Genomic DNA, 20869 nt, shown 5'->3' with positions numbered 1-20869 from the left:
GACCGTCTGTCCCTCTGACCAGAACCACCGTGGCTATCCAGAGGACTGTCTCCACTCAGCTCATACTCCTGGAAAGTATGCAGCTGCTGGGTGCCTCGGACAGGGGCCAGGTAGCAAGGACCCTCGAGTCCTACTACTGTGCTCTGGGCATGTCATTGCTTTCAGCAATGGGTTCTGATCCCCAGGACAGAAGAGAGATGGTCACTCAGAGCTCCCCACCGCTCAAGAGAACACAGACCCCTTCACCCGTCCAGTGGCCCACCTGGTGGTGTCACAGGTGTCCCTGAATCGCCTCTCTGCCATGACAAGCAGTTTTCTGGAACATTCCATTTGCTGGGCCAGTCCTACAGAACACACAGTTCAAACCTCTGGCATCGGTGCGTGGGACTCGTCCATAGCCCATCTGCAGCCCTTTCCAGAGAGGCCAGAACAGCTGAGACAATGAAAAATTGTTCAGTGCCAAACAAATGTCAGTACAACCCATTTTCAAAGAAATCTGTATTTGGAGCTAGGGTTTAACACTGACCTTCGTAGATCTGTACCAGTCTACCCCTGAACAATCCAGGAGTGGTTGATTCTGTTTATACAGACGGGTGCTGCCGGTTGTTACATATTATAAAAATAAATGCATCTCACTAGCACGCGTTCTCGCCTGACATTTTCATGCTACGCTGACAGGATAAACAGGGCTGAAAGCCGGCCACGCACGCACTCGCCAGGAAGGGGGACCGGTGTCCATGCTGTTGGCCGCTGTAGAGATCACGCGGCCCTTTACTGACCGTGTGACTTGGGGCAATTTGCTTGTCAAAGAGGCAAACCAGCTGTGCGACCACTGGGCTGACTGTCCGGTAAACCCCAGTGAGAGACACCAGACGTGCCGCGCTCACGTGGCAGAGCCTGCACACGGAGAACAGGGAAGCCAGCCAAGCCCCGTGTGACTCATCCTGAGGAGGGACCCCAATCTTTGTACCCACTGCAGACCCAAGAAAGTCCCATTTTTAAAAAAATATTTTAGGGGTGTCTGGGAGGCTCAGTGGGTTAAAGCCTCTGCCTTCGGCTCAGGTCATGGTCTCAGGGTCCTGGGATCGAGCCCCGGGAGCCTGCTTCCCCCTCTCTCTCTGCCTGCCTCTCTGCCTACTTGTGATCTCTGTCTGTCAAATAAAGAAATAAAATCTTTTTAAAAATGTATTTATTTATTTATTTAAAAGCGAGAGAAAGAGAGAGAGAGGGAGTGCGCACACGCGCAAGCAGGAACACAAGTGGGGGGAGAGGCAGAGGGAGAAGCAGGCTCCCTGCGAAACAAGGAGCCCGATGTGGGGCTCGATCCCAGGACCCCAGGATCATGACCTGAGCCGAAGGCAGACACTATGACTGAGCCCCCCAGATGCCCCCAAGAAATCCTTCGGAAGACGTCTGAAAGTCTGGGTGCTGAGACAGAGAAACTGCACAGGGAGAGCGCTGTACTAACTGGACTTTGCCCCAGGCCCACCTGTCCCTAGTGCGACGCAGCTCTTCCTGACCCTGCCCTTCTCCCCTGCTCGGCGAAGGCTGTCCCAAGGGGAAGGGTTACTGGTGCTTCTGGGCTAGGAAGCGTCCCAGTGCCGCCATCCTCCGTGCTCCCTGTGGATACTGGAGACTGGCAAAGCCAGTCAATCACCATTCCTCTTGGGGAGCACTTCTGGAAGAGCCAGTGTTCTCAGAAGCAGCTTCTGGCCAAGGCTGCCCAGAGGGCTGGCTGATCTCGGGGAGCCTCCTGGCGTTTCTCTCATTCTGCTCTGATTTCCTGACCCTGTGTTCCAACAAGGACCCGCAGGCAGGTGCCGTGTCCTCTGCATTCACTGTAAACGCTGCCAAGTGGGTGGGCTCCAGGTTCCGTCAGACAGAAGGCCAGTGCCTCAGGCCCTGGGCCTGCCTGGGGCTCCCAGAGGCCGCCAGGCTGCACCTGATCCCTCTCCCAAGTGCCAGGCCCGCTGGGTCTGCTGAGGGGTCCCCCACACCAGTTCGTGTGTCTGGCAGGTCTGGGGGCAGCCCCTCACGCAAGCACAGGGGTCATAAGCTTTGCAGGTGGTGTCGGAAGGGGCTGTGAGGCCGAGGAGGCGCTCAGTGCTGCTCCCTGTAGGCGCCCTGCCCGCGACCCCTTGACCTCCATTGGCTGACATCCTGAGCAGCCGAGACCCTCCGGGAGCACCGTGTCTGTGGAGAAGGGCCCCTTGGACCCTCGCATCCCAAGTCGGCCTGTGCGGAGACGAGAGTGCTTGGGCGGGCCTCAGCGTCTGTGGCAGCCTGGCGTGGCCTACTGTGGTGACGTCCCTGACCTGCTTCTCCACAGCCTCCTCCCAGGCACGCGCCACACCCACGCCGGGGCCACTCCGGGGCAGACTCGTGCTGGCTCCGCGCCCCAGACAGGACTGACCCCAACGTGAGGTGGCCTGTGAGGTCTGATCAGAGCCAGGGGCCCCAGGGCATTAGTCCATATTAGACACAAGACAAACTCCAAGACAGCGTCTGTCTGTCCAGAGCGAAATCTCCAGGGCCCCCTGATAAATGCACAGAGTCCAGGGCCACGTAACGGAACCCAAACTTCAAAGGGGAACAAACCCAAATTTCAGGTTCTTTGGGAAAGCACACTCTACTTTTCATTCCCCAGGGACATTCTAAGCTACAAAACAACTCTAAAAAGCTCCTTGGCCCACACGGCAAAGCCACAAGGACTTCCGAGGCAGCCGTCACAATCCGCACAGGCCTAACGCATCAGCACCAGGGGCTTGTTTTTTTTAAAGCATTTTCTACCAAAAAACTCTATCACAGACCAATACCTGACATCCGAGATTATCAGGGGAGACAAAGGAGCAGCTCTAAGTTCACTTATCAGCATCTGCAGAAACGGCAGGTTAAAATCTGTAAGCCAAGTGACCAGGGACCCGCAGACACACGAGGCCCTGGCGCCGGCTGTCCTGCTCCTCTAGCAGACAGGCCAGGCCCATGCAATGAGCCCCTGAAACCCGTCCTTGCCGTCAAAGCCCAAACCTTGGGGCACCTGGGTGGCTCAGTGGGTTAAAGCCTCTGCCTTCAGCTCAGGTCATGATCCCAGGGTCCTGGGATCGAGCCCCGCATCGGGCTCTCTGCTCGGCGGGAAGGCTGCTTTCCCCTCCCCCTCTGCCTGCCTCTCTGCCTACTGGTGGTCTCTGTCTGTCAAATAAAAAAATTGTTTAAAAACAAAAGCCCAAACCTTGCTGGCCAATGACTGGTGGCCGTGAGAAATGGATTCATCCAGAACAAGTCGCTCAAAGGCCCTCGACCCTGTCACACAGGGCCCCCCACTCAGACAGCCAAAGTCTCCTCTCGGAATAGCGTCGCCTGCGCAGCCTGCGCCAGCCGCCCCGCCCCGCTCCGCTCCAGCGGGTCACCCTCGGTTCCCCCCAACACTGGGCCTTCCGGCGTCCAAAGGTACAAAATCAAGCCTTCAGAACAAGTATTCGCTTTTAAAAGTGTTTTAATTACAAATGTGATGTTGAAGCCTGGACACACAGTGACGACACCCTCTCCCGAGAACCCGCCACTCCCTACATGAGACCGCATGTGCCTGAGTGTGCAAGTATGTGCGAGCCGTCGGCGGAAGGCCTTCCGCTCGGAGCTCTGCTGTGCCCTGTGGCGGTGACAGTTCTACAGAAAGACCACAGTCACTTGAAAAGATGTTTGCTAAATGGACATACGCTTAGTTTTTGTTAAATAATTTTAATCACAGGCTGCTCTGGGCCCTCCTGCGGCGCCCGCCCGCTGGGACTCGCCCGCGTCTGAACACACATGCTGGGCCGACGGGGACACGACCGCGCCGCGGGTGTGGGCAAGACGCTGCAGGCCAGGACACTGGCTCTGTGATGCAGCAGTGTGGCCTGCGCTGACGAGGACGCCCTGGTGACAAGAGGAGCGGACGAGGGCAGAGGCAAGGCTCCCTTCCCCACTGGGAGCGGCCCAGGGAGTGCGGTCGACAACCCTCGAGGTTTCCGGCCGGCCCGGAGTGTCAGGGTAGCGCTTCCTCTCGGACAGACAATTGGGGATTAATGCATATGCTCTTCAGCAAAATACCATTCAAGTAGTTTTAACTTAAATATTTTAAAAGTAATCTTTACATTATCGAAGATTGGTAAAAAATACAGAATCTGACAACTTTTCATTTCATTCAATCTGCTGCTTGGACAACCTCCACGCCCGCACTACCGTCATTCCGGGCCCGGGTAAAGCTCCTCCAAGGACTTCCAGATCCATCTTCCCTGTTACTGGTTCACATCCGACAGTCCCGGGAGCCCTGCGCCCCTGCGTGATGAGGAGGACTGTGGAGGGATTTTCGACTACGGGAGCCCCTCCCGGTCACGGGCTTTAGTTACAAACTTTCCAGGGAAGAGGGTGCGGTCAGCGACACAGCCCAGCCAGGTCCCGTCGGCGGAGGGACTGCAAAGGGTTTCCCTTTTCCACCCTCGACGGGAACATGATGAGCCCAAGTGAAGCTTTACAGAGGCTGCGACAGTAGTAGAATGTTTGGCAAAATCGAAAGTTAATTAGAATAAAACCCCCACTGGGGACGGTGGTGCCGCTGCGCACACGGTCGCTGGAGAAGCCAGTCTCTGCGGCGGCCGCAGCTCCGGGCAGCCGCTCGGCGCAGTCCAGCCTCCGGTCCCGCGGCCGCTCCAGCCCTCAGTAGATATCCGGGCAGCGGGAGAAATTCCGCTCAAAGTAACCCCCCGTGTACAACCAGTCGGGGGTCCCCGTGTGCGGGTTGCTGCCCTGGTGGAACCACCTGCAACACAGACGAAGGCTCGGGAGGCCAGGGGCTCGGGGCGCGCGCGGTCAGGGCTGTGCTCGCCTGGGCCTGAGGACGCGGCCCCCCACGGCAGCAGCCCGCGCGACGACTTCAGTTGAGAACCTAATCATGCCTAATCACGCCTTCCCTGAGATGGACGCGGTCCCCTACGAACAAGCCTGGGGTTCGCCAGCCAAAGCCCAAGGATTTAACAGAAAACACGCCGCGCCAGCAGCAGAGAAGACTGACGTCCGCTCCGCGGGGCCTGCACCTCTCAGGATGGGAGCGCACACTGCTGCGCCCTCCCGTGGAGCCTGCCTCCGGCTGTGCAGAGGGGAGAGCCAGCGGGTGGAGGGGAGAGCCTGAGGGCAGAGGGACACCCGTGGCCACCACCGGGCCACGTTTTAAGCCCTGCGCCCTAGGAAGACCCCACTGGCTCCCGTGGGGCACCTGTGCCCCTGTGCCATCCACCATCCCGACCATCCCCACCCCCACCACCGTGCGCCGCACCTGCAGCCCTCCCACAACCCCACCCCCCACCCCAGGACCCCCCCCTCCCCCAAGCCCCACCCCACTCCATGGCCCCGCACCCCCACTGTGCTCCCACTCTTGCAGCCCCCATCCCCTCCCCCTGCACCCCTCCTTACTCCGCCCCACACCTCTGCAGTCCCCCTCCCTCCTCTGCCCCTGCAGCCCCCTCCTTCCCACCCCTGCGCCCCTCCCCCGACCCCCTGGGCCACCTCTCCTTCTGTTGCACAACATGAAGACAGCAGAGGATGCCTGCAGGTTACCGCAGAGTCGGTGTGGGGGCTCACAAAGTAGGAGTCACCATCTTAGGACAAAATATCGTTATCTCCACAATGTACTTTTAAAATCAACTACTTAGATAAAAACAACGAAATAAGGCTAACTCTTTCCAAGCTTTTTCTAGAAGGAAGCCAATTCCAAATATCAAACTCCTAAAAGCCCGGTATTAAATCAGACCGGGAGCCCAAGCACAAGGGGTCGGCTTTAAGAGTGTCAGTCACGTAACCATGGCCGGAGGCCCCCGTCCTGGAGCCTGAAGCGTGATGGAAGGATCGGAGCAAACCGCGCACGGCCGCCGGGTCACTGCTGTGGGGTCGCGTGAACAGACACGTTTCTCGTTACGCTTCAGCGCCACAGCACTCACCTCACGGAGTGCTCATCGCACGGGGCATTGTCCCCTTGCCACTGACAACTGACAAACCACAAGTCCCCACGATTCCGCAGGGAGAAAGCAGGCGGTGGCCCAGGGGGCTGGGGGGCAGCGTCTGTGCTCTGTCTTTCTGCGTCTCTGTCACCTGGTCTGAGCATGGTGCGTCCTGGCCGGCAGGCGCCCCGGAGCACACGGGGCACCGTGCCCCACCCCCCGCAGCCCCTCAGGCCACCTGTGCCACATGGCAGGCGGCGTGGAGAGCAGCCAAGCAAGAGCGGGGCCTCGGGTGACGGCTCAGCACACGGCTTCTTCTGCGGAGCTGCCTGTCCGAAAGCTGGGCCTGCCCCCCCGCTAATGGCTTGGTTCAGACGACGGTTCCTTCTAAAACCTGCCCTATCTGAGCAGAGCGCGCGGGGTCAGACACGCTGCAGGCAGGACCGCGAGCCCAGGTCTGAGGTGACCTGTGCCTGCACCGCGGGCCCGTCTGCGCCGGGGGCCCCACGCTAATGGGGCCCCAGGAGAGCTTCTTCTGCTCAGCCCCACGGGCACACGGAGCCCTCAGCACCCCCCCTCCCAGCCCCCGAGGCCTCACCTTGTCTGCCACTCGGCCTCCCGTTTGGCTCGCTCTCTCCGGGCCTCCCTCTGCTTCTCCTCCAGCCGCTCCTTCTCCTGGCTCGCCAGATCTGGGGGCCAAGCACACGACAGGACTGACGGTGAAGCTTCCGGCCGACCTCAAGCAGAGCAGGGTGCTAAAGGAAGCAGACGCCGGGATGCTCCCATCCCAGACCTGAGACCAACAGTCACACCAGCAAGAAATGTCGGTAAGCCAAACTCCGTCATGAGTGCACGGTGGCGCCAGACACCAGTGGGGCCATGGCAAGGGGCCGGCTGTGGGCCCGCCCCACACGGGCATGCCGCACAGCTTGCGAAACAGCACCACGCAGGGGTGCGGTGAGGCTCGTGGGCAACCTGACACACAGGACAGGGGCAGCAGGAGCCCGAGGGCTGCTGCCTGGTCGCGACGGCGAGCTCAGAGGCTGGGGTCTGCACGTTGCCAGCCCACCCTGAGCGGTCGCTCCACTGAACGCCAACTGTGTACACAAATCCCAGGGCCACTTCGAACAGCCCTCTGGGGAGTCATCGGCTGCTGACCTGACCAAGGCAGCAGGGGAGGGAGCCTGCGGCCAGCTCCCTTGTCACACGAACGTGTCCACGGTACATGAAAGTCCGAGCCTGGGACAGGGGGCCTACTTTTAATGAGCAAAAGTGCCGTCTTTGGAATGCCACCCTAATGTCTGCTGACACAGAGCCTGGGGGTCTTGTGGTTTGCACGTATTCTGTTTCATTGCCTTTTCCCTGTCATTTAACTGTATTGGATTTGCAAATGATCGGCCTGCAACGAGCTAGCATCCTTAGAGCTCTTCCAGCACAGAGAGAGCACACGATGCGATGCACATCCGGCGTGTGCCTCTCTGCGCGCCTGTGGCCCGTGGGCCCCTCCCCCGCCCGCGTGCGCCCCTCCCCCGCCCGCGTGCGCACCCATGTCCCCGTTCTCCATGCCGCGGATGTCAGGGCGCCAGCGGCAGTCCGTGGGTGCCAGGGTCTTCTCCATGCCGCTCTGCAGCTCGTTGAGGCTGACAGTGAAACTGGTGAAATTGTACATCTGGGGAGAAAGGCACAGACGCTGTTACTCTATCAGCCCTGGACTGAGCACGGCTCACAGCTCGAAGCCATGGGAGCAGCGGAGGGTCACCCGCTGCCCCACTGATCCCCCGCCCAGGTGCGGCCTGAGAGCCCCACAGCGTGCCCCCGCTCCCCACAGGTACGGGGAAGGCCCGGGCACCGCCTGAGACACAGGGGTCAGAGCCAGGGGCCGCGGCCACCCCACACTCCAGCTCCGTTCCTGGGCCCGGGGCGCACCCAGTGTCTGGCAGGCAGCTCCACACAGACGGAGCCGAAGGACGGAGAAATGGGCGCTATTTTAAAAGACGAATTCCCTCCAAATACATAAGCCTTTTCTTCGTTCCGTGATACTGTTCACATCCTGCTGAGAGCAAACCCTAGCCAGCTAGGTAACAGGTACACAAGGGGACATTTGGTTTCCTTTCACTTACGTACACGTGTTCCGCCATGTTAACAGGACGTGAAATACAATAGGAAACCGTGAAATATGTTTACATATAATTTACATGTGAACAAAATAATTAACAGTAGATATTAAAGTAAATTTATTGCACGTTATTACATTTATTATACAGTTACTTTATAGATGGTACGTTATTGTACACAGTATGACCTTATTATATGTGATAGAAATCAAGAATACACACCAAAATGCATTTAAGCCTCTAAATTGATAACTGAGAAAAACAGCGCCTCAGACCAACCCTGAAGCGCCTTCAGGCCCTGGCGGGCACAGGTCATCCAGAACAGACGGGGTCACGCGCGGCGCGAGGTGGGGCGTGGGCTGGGGCGCGGCACGCCCGCACCTGTGGGCAGAGCATGGCCTTCACTGCGGGCCTGGCCTTGGCAGGGGCTCCGGGATGGCCAGGGGCCCCCACAGGCTCACTCTGCAGCACGGTCCGACTGGGGGACAGAGGGCCCCTAAGCTCCGGGACAACGGCCTGAGGCGGCGTGCGCACAGCCCCAGGGAACAACTGAGGGGCCTCGCCAGGGCTTGGGGGCACAGAAAGGCCCGGACCTGCAGGGGGGCATACGAACCTGGGCAGAGTTGGGGGGCCGAGTATTGACCCTCCAGAGTAGCTTGCTGCCAGGAATGACCTGCACCGTCTCCTGAACCTCGGGCACGGTGTCCACCACGTCGCCTTCGGCTTTCTGCGAGCCGTCGTCCTGAAACACAGAACACCTTGGGACGGCCGGCCCGGAGGCACAGCTCTGTGTGCGCAACTGACCGGCCAGCGGCGGCCCTGGGCAGAGCGAGACAAGCTCACCAGCTGGGAGCTCCCCCGAGAGAGGCTCCCCCGAGAGAGGGCAGGGAATCGGCAGCAAGGCAGGGCCTTCCTGGGGGGAGAAGCCCACACAGTTTCGAGCATCGCCGGCAAGTCTGCTCGCCACGGGAGGGGCCACGCCGTCCCAAACAGCGGGTCGGGTTCGAGCTGAGGGAGGCTGTCCTGAGCCGGGGGCAGTCCCCTCACACCACAGCTCGGCCCGCAGTCGAGAACTGGCTCGCACCTGGGGTTTCACGGCATCTCAGCTCTTCCACACTGAACCCCAGCTGGAGAGCACCTCAGCAGAAACACACACAACGACCACCTTCCTTTGCAAACTCAGTGGGGCCTAGAGAAAGAAGTGGGTCCCCGCGAGCTGTTCCAGAATGCTGGACTATGACACAGTGGCCTCAGGAACCCCCAGCCGACTCCGACAGGGTGAGGTGCTGCTGGCCGCAGGCCACAGGGTTTGCTACCAGAAAGTTTGGTAAAGGCCGCTTAGGGATGAGTGTTCACGTAGAACTCCCTCTCATATCTAGGTCACCCAAAGGACAGCGGAGCTAAGTCAAGTCTCCACATTCTTTAAATGGAACTTTCCTTTTCTCAGAAGTCAAGAGCACGGTCAGAAGAAGGCCACAGAGCCAGATGCTGACGCCCTGGGGGAGGCCCAGCACCTTCGGGAGAGAAACACTGAACACTCTGGGTCAGGCCCGTGACTTCTTACCTCGCACTATCAGACGCCTCTTTTGAACTTTCTAGTCTGAGGCTCGAGTAACTAGGCCCGAGGGCACCAGAATCCCAGAGCTCCCGGGGAAGCCCTGAGGTGAAAACACTGCAACTGTGGGACATATCCTAAACTGAAAACACAGGCACGACACTCTCCGGGTGTCTCAGCAGGGTCTAAGCGAACCAGGCTCAGGGAGACGGCAGGTGCACCAATAAGCGCCCAGACCACAGGGTCGCCGGAGAGAAACACGGGTGTGGGTGCGTTCTGCCAGGCTTAGGGGGACGTGGTGGCACCAAGGAACCCCAGGCCCGCTGATAACACAGCCTGTGCACAACCCGCACGCAGACGAGCCCGAGCCCCACGCAGCGTCCGCACAAGCAGCCAGCCCGCAGACGCATGTCTGATTCCCAGCCCCGGGCACCAGCAGCCGGAAGCTCTGTCCCCCACCCCCACCCCGGGGACCACCCCTCGGGGGGAGCAGCCCCTTACCGGCTGCATCTTGCTCGGCAAGTCACCTCTCCTCTCCCGTTTCCTGAATGACTCATACGCAGCTGGGTCAACGCCCCACAAGCACTCTGTCCATTTCCCATAGATCATGAAGAGCTTCTTCTTGCTGTAGTCAAAAGAAATTTTAATTTTTTTTCTAGTTTATCATTTTAGTAATCTCTACACCCAACTCGCAACCCCAACGTCAAGAGTCATGTGTTCTTCCCACGGAGCCAGCTGAGCGCCCCATCAAAAGGAATTTTAATCCTGAACCATTCATCTAAATGTGCAGCACCTGAATCTCGGCCACGGAATAAACCCCCATTCTAACCTGCCTTCTCATAAGTCTTAGGACTTCTCTGGACCCAAGTGCAAAGAGGAAAATCTGCCTTTTAGGGTCCCTACTCGGGCCTGATTCACCAAAGCAACGAAGAAGATGGGGACACACATCCCCGAGGGGGGGCTGCCAGGGCCCTGCCACCAGAAGATAAGAAACAGGGGCATCGGGTATCACAGAAGCCTGCGGGCCTGTCGGGTCACCGTCCCTGAAATGCACGAACTTCCAAGCACGGTGTCCTCCCCCCTCTCCTAGAAGTCATGTCAACAGCCCTTCAGTCTCCGCAGACGCTGCCTGTTTCGTCTTCACAACCTCAAACTGGACGCCCGCACCGCCACTCGCCCTGCTTGCTTCACGAATGACAATCTCTGGGAACCGTCCAGACCAGCCACCAGAGCACTCTGCTGATTCCAAAAGAAACACCGACAGAGCTGGACTGTGTGTGTGTTTCTTTTCTGCTTCGTCCCACGGGGGGGCGGGGGGGGGCAGGGCACAGTGGCCACGCGCTCCTGGAAACGCTACCCTGGCAGGCGTGCGACATCCTGGGAGGCTCCCGTCTCGGCTCAGCCTGGAAAGCTGGCACGTGGGGCCTGGCTGGGGGACATTTGGCCAGTCCTCGCTTAACAGACACCTCGGCCAACACGGTGTGTCTCCAAGAGGGAAGAGCTCACCCCAGTTTGGGACAGAAAGCCAGAAAATCAGAACAGGGCTGGCAGCCCCTAGTGGCTGGTGAGCGTGGCCCCGAGGTGCGGCCCAGACTCCGCGCCCACTGCTGCGCCTGTGCACCCCGAGCCCGGTCTCCTCCGGGTTGTTTCTGCCCCAGGGAGAAGCTGCTCGGGTGCTGCTGGCACTCTTGGCAGAAAGACGACAGGGTCCTCCCAGTCTGCGGGCGGAGTCCTGACTTACATCGAGGGGCAAGGTGGTCACAGCCCAAAGCCTGAAAGCATCTCGCAGGCCGTTTGAACAGGTGACTTTGTGGTACCCAAGAGCAGGAGGCAGCAGAAGCGCCCACTGCTTTACTGGGGAGACTTGTTTCTGATTCGAAACATGCAGGGGCCCCTGGTTGGCTCAGTCTGTAGAGCAGGTGACCCTTGACCTCTGGGCGGTAAGTTCAAGCCCCACCCTGGGCACAGAACCTACTTTTAAAAAGAAAAGAAGACGGAGAGCTTTGCAAGTGGAGAGGAAGTCCACGGCGCTACATGGAGCCTGAATTCCTTATTGCGGGAAAGACGAGAGATTTGAGACCAAAAACAGAAGGTGACCCAAAGGAGCGAAGACCCCAGAAAATGCGTTGTGACCTCTGACCGTTTCTCTCCTCACAAAGATTTCAAATGTCCCTCCCTCATCGCCTGGACGGAGCCGGCCAGTCACACAGGCGGGGGTCCGGGCCTTGCCCACGGCCCGCAGCAGGCGCTGCCAGAGACGGGGAGACGCGCTCAGGTTTCCGACCTCGGTTCTGGCTGCAGAACCACAGAAGTAGCCCCCGTGAGGACGTCGCATTTTCTCACGTCCACTCTTTCCAAGGAGAACGGACGCAAGTTTCCTCCCCCAGAGAGGGACGGACAGACCCCACTCTCTCCTGCACTTCCAACTAATGCTGTGTCTCCCCGCGGACTCAGGAAGGCCCTGTCTTTTCTAACCAAAACGAGTCCTCGTCTGCTCTACTGCGAGCGAATGTCCCGGTGTCACCGTGTCACTAACAAGGCACCCGAACCGCGTGCGCAGACCTACTTCTTGTCTTGAATGTGGCCCTCCACTCTGTGAAGTTCTTTTCCGAACAATCCACAGGGTTTAAAGTGAAGCACACACTTATCTCCGGTTCTGTGGAGAAAACACACACAGGCCTCTGTTGTGTGACGGGAGATGTGCGGGAGGGGTGGACGGGGACAGAGAGGCGGCGGGGGTGATCGCACACGGGTGTGGGGGGGGCTCGTGGCACTGGAGGAAAGGTCCCAGCGCCACCTGGGGTGACGGCTGCACACTTTGGTAAACACACTAAAAACCACTGAAGTTCCCACTCTAAATGGGCAAATTTCACGGTGTGCCAACTCCAGTCCCCATAAAGCTGCAGGCGAAGGAAGCCGATGGGTCCTGCGCTCCTAGGGAGAAGGCGAGGACGGCGGGACGCGTGGGAGGGTGGCCGTGACTTTGTCCTCTGGGAGTCACACCGTTCTCTGCTCAGGCTTACAGTTTCAAAATAAATTCATGTTCATGACGAACACCAAAACGGGAAGCAACAACAGGTACCAGAGACGATACCAGCGCCACACCAGTCCCACTGGGCCCGCCCGACGGACAGGCTGCGGGGAGCCGGGCGGAAGCGCCCCCTGGAGGACGCCGCGCGCGCCGGCACCTGTGGTTCACGATCTCCACCGTGCCGTACTGCTCGATCCAGAGCTTCCCGACAAGCACGTTGTGTACACAGCAGGTAGGGTTGGTCCAGGTGTAGGCTTCCCCGTGTCTGTGAAACAGGCCAGAAACAAGCAAGTCAGAGGCCGGCAAAGCAAAAGACACTGCGTGACCTAAAACACAAGATACCAGACGGAATTAAACCATAATTGCCTTAAAACCTGTACGAGAGCAGAATGTGGCTTTGAACTCCCTCCAACAGTGGTGATTTATTTAGCATTTGTTTGAAATTCACTTCTGCTTTCCTTTGTAGCATCAACAAAGCTTTCTGCTGAGACGTCAGATAATGAGGGGGAGGCCGCCCAGACAGAGACGCGGAGGTCCTGGGACCTGCAGCAACAGCCCAGGCCGACCCAGGGGTCGGGGAGCCGCTCCCTGGCAGGCGTGCCGGCCGCTGGGAACAACCTTCCACCTTTGCGTGTGCTCCTCCGCCTCCCCGAACGGCCTGGCCCAGGGAGAGAGCCCCAGCGAGCGTGAGACCCGAGTCTCGCGGGAGGCTGTGTGAAAGAGCCGCGCTCAAGGGCAGAGGCCAGCCCAGAGCGGAAGCGTCCAGGACCAACATCTGGATCCCTCAGACTTCCGGGGGGACAAAAATGTACCAATCGATACGGTTTGCCACGTCTCAGTTCTGCATGCCTCACCCCAAGAAAGCAAAGACCAGCACCAGCACCCAGAAAACGGGGTGTCGCCACTGGGCCCAGAGGTGCATGGGGCTCAGGCACTGGTATTCCGTGGCCCCCATCTGGGCTAGGCGGGGCCGGCCTGAAGCAGAAATGACACCAAATGCTTCCTGGCAGCAGGCTACGGGGAGCGGGACCAGCCCTCTGAGAACCAGCGGCCCGCAGCGGCCCAGACCATCGTGGATGGTGCAGTGACATCAGGTGATCACCGAGGACTCCGTTTTCAGTTTGCAAGGTGTCTGCCCAACACTGCCCTGGGGCGGGGCGGGGGCTGGGATGGAGATTTAACAGGTGCATGGGCAGACTCCGGGATGGCCCTCGATGCTCCCAACCTCCAGGATTCAGCCTGTGTCTCTCCCCTGCCCTCAAGCTGACCAACAGGGGTTTAAGGTTAGGATCGCTCCTGAGATGACGTCATAACAGACACCACGGCTTCTGCCACTCACGGCCCCCGGCCCAGGCCCTACAGAACCGCGTGCGAGGGCAGCGGTGGCTGGAGCAACGCTTGGGGAGAGCCGGCACCAGCAGCGACAAGAGGGACCCTGATCACATGGGGCACGTAGCACGCCGGTGTGCGAGCGGCACTCGTCCCGGGAGTGCCGCACCGTCTGCTCAGAGCTAGACAAGGTCAGAACCCTGAACTCCACCCCCACGGCCCTGTCCAGGGGTCTGGGGAGCTCCCCCTTAAATGGGTTGCTGCGGTTGGAAAGGGCTGAACGGGGAAAGGCTGTGACACCCCCAACCCCGGGAGGAGGAGTGTGCGCTTCCGTCGGGCCCGGCCGCCGCACTCACTTGAGCAGCTCCAGCGTGATGGTGCCCTGGGGCTCAGCCTCCACGCTCTTGCCCCAGAACTTGAGCTTCGGGTAGATGGAGCCGTGAAACAGGAAGTCCTGATTGAGGCCTTCTGAGTAAAACGCACTAATGGGGGGGTGGTGGCTGACCTGTTCAGATATGAATCTGAATCCCAAATCCTCCCTGGGCACAAAAACAAGAGTGGGGAGAGCCACATTAGAGACCGCAAAGGCCCCCCAGGGCCGGCTCGGCACCCACCGCAGGGAGCCCTGCAGCCCTGGGGCCGGTGGGAGGGGTACCGGGAGAGGCGCAGGGGTGCTCCGTGCCCGCCGAGGGGTGCCCAGCCCTGCTCACGGACCGCACACGTGGCCGAACGCTCCCTCACGCGCGCACACACTAGCACATGCATCTGCCGTGCCTCTGGGGTGCGTCTGAACGCCACACGGAGGGAGGAAGAGTGTGGAGGGTCTCTTCCTGATCCTCTGCCCGTGCCCCCCAGCATATGCGGGTCCAGATGCGTCTCCTGGCACCAGGGCCATAGAGGCCCCGAGGCCAAACCGCCATCTCAGTTCTCAAGGTACGACGCGCGCCTCACGGCTTCTTCTCTAGCTTCTCCTCAGGCTCCTGGAAGTTTCCGGATGGAATGTCTGATGCCCAAGACACTCGTGGCCAGGAAATAGGATTCTCAGTACATGCTCTTTTTCAATAAAAATGTCAGTTTTTAATTGTTCCGGAACTGTGAATACACCTACAGCTGTAATCATTAAAAATTATAAAAGCTAAACCACATAATTACTAACTTAACTGGAATCAGAATTTCCAATCATTACAGAGGAAGGAAAGCTGAAAAATTAGATTTTAAAAGGTTGCCTACCAAGGTATGTAATTTACAAAATGAACACTTGTCTAAGAAAAGAAAGTGCTATTTTGGGCTCTAGGGGAGCCGTCTGTAGGGAAAAAGACACAGAGCACGACTTGGTTCACGGGCGTAGCTCCTCGCGCAGGAGGACCCTCAGGGCCCTGCCCGCAGCAGCGACCTGGACGCCAGGCCGGGACCCACGCGGCACCGGCAAGGCTGGAAAGGCTCGTTTCTCGGTCGGTGGAACCTGGCTCAAGCCCCGAACGAAGTTCCTGGAAGAGACGGACGTGCAGGTGTCCCTGCGTCCGGCACCGGGGCTGCTCACAGACCTCGAGCCGCTCGGCTTGTCTGGAGCTCCTTCTGGATTGTTTCATTTCTCTTTTCAAGATACGTTAATGGTGCTTCTGAATGAACGAGAAGGCGCACCGTCTGCGCAGAGCTAGACAAGGTCAGAACCCTGAACTCCACCCCCACGGCCCTGTCCAGGGGCAGCCGTTGCTCCGGAGGAGGCGTTCTAGGGAAGAGAGAACCTCCACGTGATGGGAGGACGAAAGGTTCCCTGAAGAGGGGCTCTCGGGGCAGGTTTTTCCCTCATGTGGGCCTCGGTTTCCCCATTTCTGAACTGAAGAAGCAGGGATTTGCCAGCTTCACGCAGGGTCCCCTGCTGACTGCTGTGGCTGTGAGCACACCCACGGCAGCACCAGACCTCGACCCGCCAGACCCCTTGAGGGAGAGCAGGCGCCCGAACCCTTGGTGCCCGCCAGCCCGTCAGTCCCTCAGAAAAGAGGCCGCTGCCCCGGGGCAGCAGGTGGTGGGGGTGGTGGGGGCCACACGGCGGGGTCAGCAGCAGGTGGTGGGGGCCACACGGCGGGGTCAGCAGCAGGCCCGCCCAGGGCAGCCAGAGACAGGGAGTACCAGACCCTAGACACTGGGGTCGCTTCCCCGACGGCTGAGTGACGGCCGTGAAGAGGTGGCTACAGGAGATGACTCTGCCCACGGCCGTCGGAGACCAGGGCTGCCACTCGCCACAGCACACGCCCGGCAGCGCTGCAGATGCCCCCAGCGCGGACTCAAGCAGACCAGCGTGCCCGGTCCCCACAGCCACTTACGCCCCCTGGAAGGACATGCCGTGGGCGACACACACGGTATTAGGGCAACAAGGAGCCCAGGGAGCACGACCTGAAGGCCTCGGAAGCCACGACGCCAGGGGCCGCACGACGCACTGCGGCTTCATGACGGTCAGCAGCCACGCCAGGCGCACTACGACACATGTCAGACACGACACACGGCAGTGCGACTCCGCACAAGCCCGTCACATCGTGGGGACACCAGGACGGCACGATGCAAAGTGGCAAGCGATACGAGTTACCGCAATCCCAGCACGCGAGCACACACACGACACGCGACACGCGACACGCAACACGCGACACACGACACGCGAGGAGGCCCGGCCGAACGCGAACTCGACAGGATCCCTTTGGATCACCCGGACTCGTCTCACATCAGTTCACACATTTTCTACACGGAGCACACTCGCATAATCAATACCAACTTCTATCTGATACAACATCCAGTCAACTCTCCCTAGAGCCCACGGAGAGACAGAATAAAAATTATCCCCATCTTCTCCAAACAGCCCCTCAGGGCTGAGCACGCCCACACTCACGCTGCGGGAGTCGCACACTCACCCTCACCCTCACACTCACACTCACCCTCACACTCCCGGAGCCACGGCCAGGGCTGGACGGCTCGTCCTTCCCCGGCTGACCTGGCGGCAAAGACAACATGGCCCTCAGCTTTCGCGTGTGCCTGGGTGGGCAGCGGGGTCAGAAGAGCACCCGCCCAACAGGCCCAGCTCACCCTCCCGGGACCCCAGCAGGACTGCCACAGGCAAGGCGGGCCCTGGACCACGCAGGCCTCGGAGACCGGGTCAGAAGCCGGGGAGCTGCCCGAACCAAACTCCTCCCGGAAGGGTCCCGGTCCCTCTCGCTGGCCTTGGGAGGCTGCGGCCACTGCACTTGCCGGCTCCAGCCGCCCTCCAGCAGCTTCGTCCCTCTGTGTCCCCAGCCCTGGCGACCCCGACAGCCTGAGTCCTTACCTGATCAGCTCGTACGTCTCTCCCAAGAGGGGGTTGAAGGGCTTGCCGGTCCTCTCCCACTGGGAAGCCACCGCAGACACTGCAAAGGCCGCCACGCACTGGGGGCAACGCATGTGGCAGTGAGAGGGGGGCTGAGGGGGCGCGTGCACAGCTCCCCAGTGGCAGGAAGCACTCCTGGCGGCCCCAGTCTCCTGCTTGTCACATGTTTGGAGATTACAGAACTTCCGGAGAAATGCCTTTATCACGGACACTTCCTCAAAGCCACACAGGCAGGAAGAGTGCCAGGCTTCCCGGCCCCAGCCCCACCCAGCCCGGAGGCCCCACAGCCCAGCTGGTCAGTCCGGCTAGTATTCCCACACGCACACCGGGTGCCGGTCCCAAAAGGACCCAGGAGGAGCTGAGGCACAGGGCCCACTGCCACCCATGGAGATCAGGCCCTGGGACAAACGCTGGAGCCGTTGAGCAGGACAGCCCCCAAAAGTCAGTGTGAGCCACATGGGCTCATCCCCCCGACGTCCTCCAGCTGAGGTGCCCCACCACGATGTGGCCGATCAGATGGTGTCAGGTTCATTAAAAACTACAGTCTGGCACACACGCCCCATGTCCGACCCCCCTGGAAGGAGCCCACCAGCTACCTGCATCCTCTGCAGGGCCTGGGGCTGGCCGCAGGCGCTGCGGATAAGGTGCACATGCTCCATGTACTCTGTGATCCGCTGCAGGAAACTCAGGGGCTCGTTGAAGGCGATGGGCATGGTGATCTTGGACAGCTCCTACAAGGGGTGGGGGAGACCCGTCACCGGGAGCCCAGGGAAGATGCTGGCCGTACTCTTCAACAGAAGGGAACTAAACTATGGGGGGCCCGCACTGCTCACCTGCTCAAATGGAGACCCTCTAACCCACCTGAGGCACGGCTGGGGAGAGAGGGCCCCAGGGACCTGGCCGCGGAAGCACAACGCCACGCACACCTCCTCTGCGGTCTAGCGTCCCATTTCTAGGAGCCCGGCCCACAGACCCCCCCAGCAAACATACAGAGACCAGACATCACTCAAACAGCCCCCATGGTGCCTGGGAGGTAGGCACAGCCCTGGGAGGCCCCGGAAGGCCACCTGACGCCGGACCACGCAGGTAAGCAGGGCTCCACATGGCCGTGGCTCCACTGGGCAAGGGAAAGGCGCAACAGCCTCGAGTCTGTCTGAAGAAAGAAGATGACACTCCATCGGGAGTAACAGACCAGAAAGTTCTGAACAGGTCCCCTCCAGGGGAAAGGGGACATGAACAGACAGGTCAGCGACAGGAAGGTAAATTCTTAGAATACACTGGAACCTCAACTTAGAATATACTGGAACCTCAACTGCAAGATTTGACTTTGGATTCACAATCTTTTTTTTTTTTTTTTAAAGATTTTATTTATTTATTTGTCAGGGAGAGAGGGAGAGTGAGCGAGCACAGGCAGACAGAATGGCAGGCAGAGGCAGAGGGAGTAGCAGGCTCCCTGCTGAGCAAGGAGCCCGATGTGGGACTCGATCCCAGGACGCTGGGATCATGACCTGAGCCGATGTGGCAGCTGCTTAACCAACTGAGCCACCCAGGCGTCCCTGGATTCACAATCTTGAAACAAAATTAGTTTAGATAAGCCATCCCCAAACATCCAGAATAAAATGAAACAAGCGAAGGCACACAGGTGCCTCGGGCACAGCTGCCTGGGGACAGGGTCACGCAGGGATTTAAAGCGCACGGATTCAAGATGCACCCTGAGGACAACATGAACCACAAAAGACAACAAACTCGCACGTTTCAGTAAACCCGCTGTCGGCAGCAGAGCTGGTCCTTCCCTCCAGAACCGTGACGCATGTGGGATGGAGCGGGTGAGTCATTACGTGCTCATCTAGATCAGACATCTCCAGTGTTGCTAAAAACTGGGCTTATCGGGGTTGCCTGGGGGGCTCAGTCACTTAAACATCTGCCTTCAGATCAGGTCATGATCCCACGGTCCCGGCCGGGATGAGCCCCACATCGGGCTCTTTGCTCAGCGGGGAGCCTGCCTCTCTCTGCCCCCACACCGCTCATGCACATGTGCGCGCTCTCGCTCTTAAATCAATTAATAAGAATCTTAAAAAGAAAACTGAGATTATCAGTGTGGGAGAAAAGAGGCACAGACAGAAGACAGAGGAGGTTAGATGAATCCTGTCATCCCAAATTTAAAGCACCGTTGAAACAAATCAAAACAGCTCCTAGCTCTCTCCCCTGGGAAAAACCTAGAAAAAAGCAACCTGATAGCCTCCCTAGGGCCCAGCTATGGTCTTGAGTTGTCTCTCCCTCAACAAGGATTCTGGACAGGGAGGTACAGAATGAGCCGGGCGTCGTCTGTAAAGCATGGTGGCCGACCTGAAGACCCTGAAGACGCCGTGACCAGCCAGAGGTGGAGCAGCTCGGGGCCAGGACACACCCAGGAGCTTTGACTCCACGAGTCCGAAAACTGACAGAAGACACGCTGGTTGGTTATCCTGGTCACACCAGGTAACGCAGATGAACCAAATACATCACTTGACAACTGGGATAAAGAATCACTCCCTGACCCTGACTTTCTTATGCAAACCACACTCACAGCAGTGGAAGGGCTGCTCTCGGCACAAAAGCGTCCCAGGAAATAAAGGCAGAGCGACTGTGCTGGCGTGGCTCCATGACAACTGGGACGCGGATTGCCGAGAGCTCAAGGTCAGGAGAGAAGCAACAAAACGGTGTCCGCACACAGACTGAGAAGCACAGACACAGGAACGGCACTCGAGACAGCCATGAGTTTGAGGACATTAACAGACCGCATGTTTTCCTGCACTAGGGTACCAGGACTGCGGTCGTGTTAAAATAGAATCTGGGGGCATCTGGGGCCCTCAATCAGTTAAGTCCATCCAACTCTTGGTTTCAGCTCAGGTCCTGATCTCAGGGTCCTGGGATCGAGCCCCACATCAGGTTCAGTGCTCAGCGCAGAATCTGCTTTAGATTTCCCTCCTGCTCTCTCAAATAAATAAAATAAATAATAAAAAAATAAAATAATAATAATAAGAAAACCCAGAATCTGAATCCTTTAGCAATACAAGACATCTTCGCAAGTGGAGTTTGCTTCAAAATACCAGGGGAGGCAGGAAGTGATGAAGTGTGGCTGGGGGTGATGACCCCTGGCGAGGCGGTGGTGCCGCCGTGAGCCGGGGCAGAACTTGGCCCTGCCCGCTGCTGCACGTGCGGGCAACAGCCCCTGTGGGCCCGCGCGGCGTGGGGTGCGGCCGGCTGAGCCGTGCGGAGAACGGTGTCTCTGCTCCAGAGGCAGAGTCCCCACACGCTCCGCTGGGGCGGCTTTGGGAGCGTGCTGACCCGCGCGTTCCATTTGCTTTAATCTGAACCATCCCATCCCCAGGGTGGATTCCTCGGGAATGCGATGTGATGGCGGGAATGCGATGTGATGGCGTCACTTTATGAAAACAAGCCTCAGGCTCAAGGTCAAGTTCATCACCTATCTCCAGACAGACACACCCATCTGGACCTGATCTGCTCACACCATGAAAG

The 20869-nt window shown here is 59.0% G+C and overlaps 1 protein-coding gene across 5 annotated transcripts in view; it reads right to left on the bottom strand.

Moving 5' to 3' along the window:
- Window positions 1-3475: 3475 nt before the first annotated feature.
- Window positions 3476-20869, bottom strand: part of OSBPL2 (oxysterol binding protein like 2) — a gene marked incomplete at its 5' end in the record, with an annotated part of 36123 nt that continues 18729 nt past the window's right edge. For all 5 annotated transcript variants that reach the window (XM_082746395.1, XM_082746398.1, XM_082746397.1 and 2 more), the window contains 10 exons: window positions 3476-4795; window positions 6568-6658; window positions 7515-7638; window positions 8697-8825; window positions 10140-10263; window positions 12205-12294; window positions 12827-12934; window positions 14355-14537; window positions 17312-17409; window positions 17947-18081. In XM_082746395.1, the coding sequence (XP_082602521.1) occupies window positions 4693-4795; window positions 6568-6658; window positions 7515-7638; window positions 8697-8825; window positions 10140-10263; window positions 12205-12294; window positions 12827-12934; window positions 14355-14537; window positions 17312-17409; window positions 17947-18081 (1185 nt within the window). In that variant the 3' untranslated portion in view covers window positions 3476-4692. The remainder of the gene's footprint in view (window positions 4796-6567; window positions 6659-7514; window positions 7639-8696; window positions 8826-10139; window positions 10264-12204; window positions 12295-12826; window positions 12935-14354; window positions 14538-17311; window positions 17410-17946; window positions 18082-20869) is intronic.

Source organism: Mustela nivalis (genome assembly GCF_964662115.1).
Source record: "Mustela nivalis genome assembly, chromosome: 8".
Lineage (NCBI taxonomy): Eukaryota > Metazoa > Chordata > Mammalia > Carnivora > Mustelidae > Mustela > Mustela nivalis.
This window is presented reverse-complemented; position numbering and strand designations above follow the sequence as displayed.